The sequence below is a fragment of the Papaver somniferum genome, chromosome 5, assembly GCF_003573695.1.
Source record: "Papaver somniferum cultivar HN1 chromosome 5, ASM357369v1, whole genome shotgun sequence".
In the NCBI taxonomy this organism is placed as follows: domain Eukaryota; kingdom Viridiplantae; phylum Streptophyta; class Magnoliopsida; order Ranunculales; family Papaveraceae; genus Papaver; species Papaver somniferum.
In genome coordinates, this window is record NC_039362.1 from 38,354,498 (window position 1) to 38,360,760 (window position 6,263).

Sequence of the window (6,263 nt, forward strand, 5' to 3'; positions counted from 1 at the left end):
CAGTTGACTGTCGCGTGCAGACGACCCAACCACCCACATTAAATGCCCTAACCATAGGATACGTGTCAAGTTATATGAGGAAGAGAAGGCATCGGTCCAGCGGTATCAACAACAGTCGCTGAGGGCATCGGTTCAGAACGAAGATACCAGCGGGATTGACACAGAGAACAAGAAGATAAGGTTTCAACGGTCTCTGACAAGGGACCCCGCATATTTCCCTATAAATACCCTTCTCCACTAAGAGAGGAGGGGTGACCGATTTGTAATAGAAAAGAGAGAACTAGGAGAGAGAGGAAGAGTAAGTATGTTTTCTATTTCCTCAGTCATCGTATTTCACTTAAAGCCAATCGGTTACATTTGTAACTCTTCAACACATAGTGAAACTCAACACCCCGTGGATGTAGACCTTAGTGTTGAACCACGTACATCTCTGTATTATTTACATTTCAGTACTGTATTTATGTTTTATTACTTCAATCTAGCTTTGTCTTGCTTAGTTATCCTATAGGATGAATGATCTAACTCTATTCCGACTAGACAATGACGAGTCCGAAGACTCTGAGTCGATGAGTCATCGTATCTATGCTATTAATAACCATCATATTGTGTGTATCGCCTCTTATTTATGATTGCGAACGTTGTTTGTGGACACATGGATGCCGTCGTGATTTATGTGTTCACAATCTGGCGCTAGAAACAGGGACTCCGTCCCGGAAAAATATTTATCTTTCCTCATGAAATAGTATCTTGGACAGTTTATTCTAATTTCGTTATGGCTGTCTTCAAAAGCCATAGCAATTCTAAAAGGGTTTTACGCTGATTTTTCTACAAACTCCATTTTGGACCTATAAAGAACAGCAGATCTGCCTTCTTGGATCTGTCTTCTCTATTTTAAAATAACGAATCTGCCATCTTTGTCCTTTTAAAATACCGAATATTTCAACTTTGAGTGTTGAAACCGCAGATTCGTTACCTTTGTTGTTTAAAACAAGCAGATCTTCCAACCATTATTGATTAAAACCGCTGATATGTCATCTTTGGGTGTTAAAACCACGTTAAAACCGCAGATCTGTCATCTTCGGGTGTTAAATCCACGTTAAAACCGCAGATCTGTCATCTTTGGGTGTTAAAACCGCATTTAGAACTCCCTCTTGCGTTACTCATAGACTTCACGACGAGTCGAAGGAATCAAGAAGATCCAATACCTCTGAAGAGGGGAGTAATAGATGGAATATCTTTTTCATACCTTCGGTGTCGTGATTGTCCGCACTTAAGTTTAAGTTTGCCAACAAAACCATTGTGGTCCCCTTTCTCGACTACTCGTCGTCTTTTACAGAGATCTGACATGGAAAAAGTCAAAGAGGTAGGAAAAGAAAAGGCCCCATCGAAAGAAACACTGAGGACTACACCAGTTGTGACCCGCAGTAAGCAAAAAGGTGAGAAGGCGAAGACAACAACCCATAAGGTGGACGCAGTAGAGATCACCTCACCAATGAACGCCAGCACGATAGCGGCAGCAGCGGTCAAAGCCATAGCGGAACAAGCCGATAATACCAATCTAGCAACGAGATCACGCGTTCATGAGCAACATGAAGGGTTTGCAGAATCAACAATGCACCTGGCAGCCTTCGGAATGCCTCAGACAAATGATCAGAATCAGACCACTCCGACCACTCAGTCATTGCTAACGATGAATCAACCCATCATAACTCAAGGAGAGCTACCAATAAGGATAACCGACCCCCCTTCCCCCCACATCCATACAATCGACGAAGATCGAACCATGGTTGTTGGAGGGAAAGGACAGGTCGGGACCCCAAACCAAGGATCGAATCCCTCCTCCCAATTGATGGCAGAACTCGAAGAACTAAAGAAGAATCAGAGGACATACACAGAGGCAATGGCATTGTTGTCTAGAGAAAACCAGGAACTCAAAGACAAGATGACTCAGAGTTTAGGGGTCGCAAACCAACATGACGAAGCTAATTCAAAGGCACCTGAGCCAAATCGCGACTGGAGAATGGTCGTAACAAACGAAGCCAATCCCGAGCCCTTGGACCGAAGACACGTCAGGAGAAACCGATCCTCAGACCGGGATTATGTCCCCGAAGATTCGGATTACTTTGATAGTAATGACCGAAGAGCAGGACAATCCGAAGCAATAGATCACCACCACTGTGCGATGGAGGACCTTCGCGCTGAGATGATGGCAGAGATCAAACAGCTGAAGGCCAAGCAAGGAGGTGGAATATTGGAAGAAGTTATGAGAGAAGCTAATACTACTCCGCTAGTACCAAGCTTATCCAAAGCTAAAATCCCCAAGAAATGTCCGATTTCAGCATTTGAATGCTACGATGGATCCAGTGATCCCGCGGCCCACCTTCGGTATTATAACCGTATGTTGGCCCGGTGGGATCAGGAAGATGTGGTCCTTTGCAGATATTTCCCTTCAAGCTTGAAGGGATCGGCTCTATCTTGGTTTTATAACCTACCTCCCAACTCCATCAATTCGTACGAGCAACTCACTGAAAAGTTCTTAAGAACTTACATGTACAACAAGGCTGTCCACGCTGGGATGGACAAGTTATTCTCATTGACCACCAGATACAAGGAGACGACCAGGGAATACACGGATAGATGACATAAAATATTCCAGGATATAGGTAATGTAGACCCAGTGGTCAGCATTAACTGCTACAAATGGGGACTAGATAGGATGAGCCCGTTGTTTGTCGAAATTCATGGGAGTGTGCCCACGACTGAAGGAGATCTTCGGGTAATCATCGAGAAACACGCTAGGTTGGAAGAAATCCAGCGAGATAATCCAAGGGCACAGGCTCAAAGATCTCATCGAACTAACTCCGCAGAGAAGGCCAGTGGATCGAAGAGAAGTTCAATCGAACGCCCAAACAAAGATAGGAGAGGAAGAAGAGAAGGCCATCGGAATGATGATCGAAAGTTCGAAGATCAGGTTTACACAAAGCTAAATACAAGTTATGCTCGAACCTTAAAAGAAATTAAGGGTCTAGAAAACTTGGATTAGCCATGGTTAAAAGGGAAACAACCACCAAGATCTGAAAAATCAAAGGAATACTGCGATTACCACTGTTTCAATGGGCACCAAACCGAGAAGTGCAAGAACTTGAAGATAATGATCCAAAAGCTTATCGACAACGGAGAACTTAAGCAATATGTAAGGAAGGAAGAAGCAGATGATAGGTCAAAAAGAAGCAAGCAAGTTCAATTGCCTGAAGGCAATCGAACTCTGAACACCATTTCGTGTTCGGAAGCCACAAGACCGTCTCTAACAGCGCAGATTGGAAAAAGGCTGAGAAAACAGTTCGAAGATTACTGCGAGCTGTACAAAATCGATGGGGTAAAAATAGACGATCATGAGCAATGGATGGATGCACCAATAACTTTCGAGACAGACGATGTGGAGAAAGACATGGAGGATCAAAATGATCTTTTGGTCCTCACACTGCCCATAGCAGGGTGCAACATCAAGAAAATTCTCATTGACGGAGGAAGTTCAGTCAATGTCTTGTTCTATGATACGTTCAAACAGATGGAGTTAAGCGATGAGCAGCTGGTATCTTCGTACCACACCATTTATGGATTCAATAGAGCTCCCACGAAACCGTTGGGGGACATTGTTTTGCAAATAAATGCGGGACCAATGAAGATAGACACCCGTTTCAGCGTAGTAGACGCTCCTTCCCCCTACAATGCTATCATCGGAAGAAGATGGGTGCACAAGATCAAAGGGATAGCATCGAATTATCATCAATGCCTTAGATTCCCATCACCCGAAGGGGTAATGGAGATCAAGGGTGACCAGGTTACTGCTCGGGAATGCCAAGCTATGCAAAACCATCTCAATAACGAGCTAGATGAGCAACGGAAATCCCGTAGAAGCCGGAACAAAGAAGTTACCAAGGAAAAAGCAATTGATCTTTACCTCGAAGGAATCTCAGGAAAAAGGCTGACAAATGGGGGCAACGTTCAATGCGCTGAGGCAAGTACCTCAGCGGCCAAGGCGGTTGAGGATCCTACCAAATAGCAATCAAAGAATGTCCCTCTCCTAGGGGAACCAAAGCCTACGTTTACGTCTTTGGAACCCGCTAAGGAAATCAACATAGGGACAGAGGAAGATCATAAGATGATCAAGATAGGTACTTTAATGGACAAGGAAAGAGAACTAGCCCTATCCAAACTACTCATAGAATACGCGGATGTCTTCGCGTGGAAATTAGGAGATATGCCAGGAATAGATCCAAATATAATTCAACATGATCTCCGCATAAAACCTGGCACAGCTCCTTTCAGGCAGAAGGTGCGCAAAATAGCCACGGAGTATCATCAACCCATTGAGAAAGAGCTCCGTAAGTTGCTAGAAGCAGGATTCATCAAGGAAGTGAAATACCCCACATGGATTTAGAACATAGTCATCGTGCCGAAGAAAAACGGAGGGGGTGAGAATTTGCATCGACTTCACCAACCTCAACAAGGCCTGCCCTAAGGACAGTTATCCGCTCCCTAGCATCGACCAACTGGTCGAAGCTGTGGAAGGATACGAAGAACTGTCCATCATGGACGGTCACTCAGGATACAATCAGGTTTTCCTGGCAGAAGAAGATCAACAACACACAACATTCTACACCCCTCACGGTCTCTATTGTTACACAAGGATGCCCTTCGGACTGAGAAATGCAGGGGCAACATATCATAGGATGGTTGACGCTATCTTCAAACCATGGATAGGGAATACGCTGGAGGTCTACGTAGATGATATGTTGGTCAAAAGTAAGCTACACAAGGACCATCACCAGGACTTAAGAGACATCTTCGAGGCCATGAGGAAACACAACATGAAAGTAAACCCGGAGAAGTGTACATTCAGTGTTACTTCAGGGAAATTCCTTGGGCACCTAGTAACAAAAAGGGGCATCGAAGTCGATCCGGAAAAAATCCAAGCCATCGTGTAAATGCTATCCCCGAAGAACTTGAAATAAGTCCAAAAACTCATTGGATCCCTAGCAGTGCTAGGGAGGTTCATCTCAAGATCGTCAGATAAATGCAAACCTTTTTTCAACATCCTCAAGAAGGGATGCAAATTCGAGTGGACCCCTGAATGTGAAGAAGCTTTCCAAAAAATTAAGGAGTACCTGGCGACGATCCCCATTCTCCAGAAGCCAGATCCTGACGAAGTATTGGCTCTTTATATAGCTGCGACCGAAGATGCGGCCAGCACAGTGCTAGTTAAAACTAATACGAAGATTGAGCAGCCAATTTACTATGGCAGCAAGACCCTTAACCCGACGGAACGAAATTACACGAAGATCGAGCAGCTCATTTTGGCATTAGTATGGGCAACCCAAAAGTTGAGAACCTATTTCTTGACCCATTATGTTCGTGTCCCCTGCAAAGCTCCATTATAAGGTATTCTCAAGTGCGCTGGGAAAGTTGGAAGGATAGCAAAATGGAACACACATCTTGATCAATTCAACATAATCCATGAGATCCAACATTCTCAGAAATCTAAAGTCTTGGCAGATTTCCTAGCGGACTTACCTCTGGGCAATGACGAGGAAGTCCAAGGCATGCCAGAAACCGAAGATGAAAAAGACCCAATCGATATTCTGGAACCTACAAACCGAAGGCAATGGGAAGTCTTCGTCGACGGATCCAGAAATCGGGAAGGTGCTGGCATAGGCATCGAAATCACCACCCCCGCCGGAGAAAGGATCGTCCATGCGCTGAGACTAGAGTTCATGGGCATACCAATAACATCGTTGAATACGAGGCTGTGGTACATGTTCTTCGTTTAATAATAGAAATGGGATTAACCAAAGTACGCTTGACAAGTGACTCACAGCTGGTCATACGGCAAATCGGGCTAGAATACAAGGTCTACGATGAAACCCTTTCAGAGTATATGGCGCTAGTCCAGACAATGGCAGCCCAGATACCGAACATCAAATTTCGGTACCTACGCATAAAGGAACTCAGACATGCTGATGCCTTGGCATACATATCATCTATGTTAAAAGATGAGAGTGTGAAAGCAATCAAAGTATCAAGGTTATACGAACCTTCCATCATCCCTCAGCAATCCCTCGCTACACATCACAAGGACGACATTATGGAGGACATTGCTGAGGATGATGTAGGGGAGGATATTGCCGACGATTTCATGGAAGATGACATCGTAACAAAAGCAAACGAGGATGAGGATTTTACCAAGGAAAAATATTTGAGAT

General features: G+C 44.4%; 1 protein-coding gene across 1 annotated transcript; it reads left to right on the forward strand.

Annotated features, from left to right (window-relative positions):
• The first annotated feature begins 3,151 nt into the window (after positions 1 to 3,151).
• On the forward strand, positions 3,152 to 4,063 carry LOC113278958. Its single transcript, XM_026527676.1, has one exon. The coding sequence runs from the start codon at positions 3,152 to 3,154 to the stop codon at positions 4,061 to 4,063; it is 912 nt and encodes a 303-aa protein (XP_026383461.1).
• The last annotated feature ends 2,200 nt before the right edge of the window (positions 4,064 to 6,263 follow it).

What these genes read in the sequence shown, in the direction of transcription:
- LOC113278958 (XM_026527676.1), top strand. Translation starts at nt 3,152, where the DNA reads ATGATCCAAAAGCTTATCGACAACGGAGAACTTAAGCAATATGTAAGG.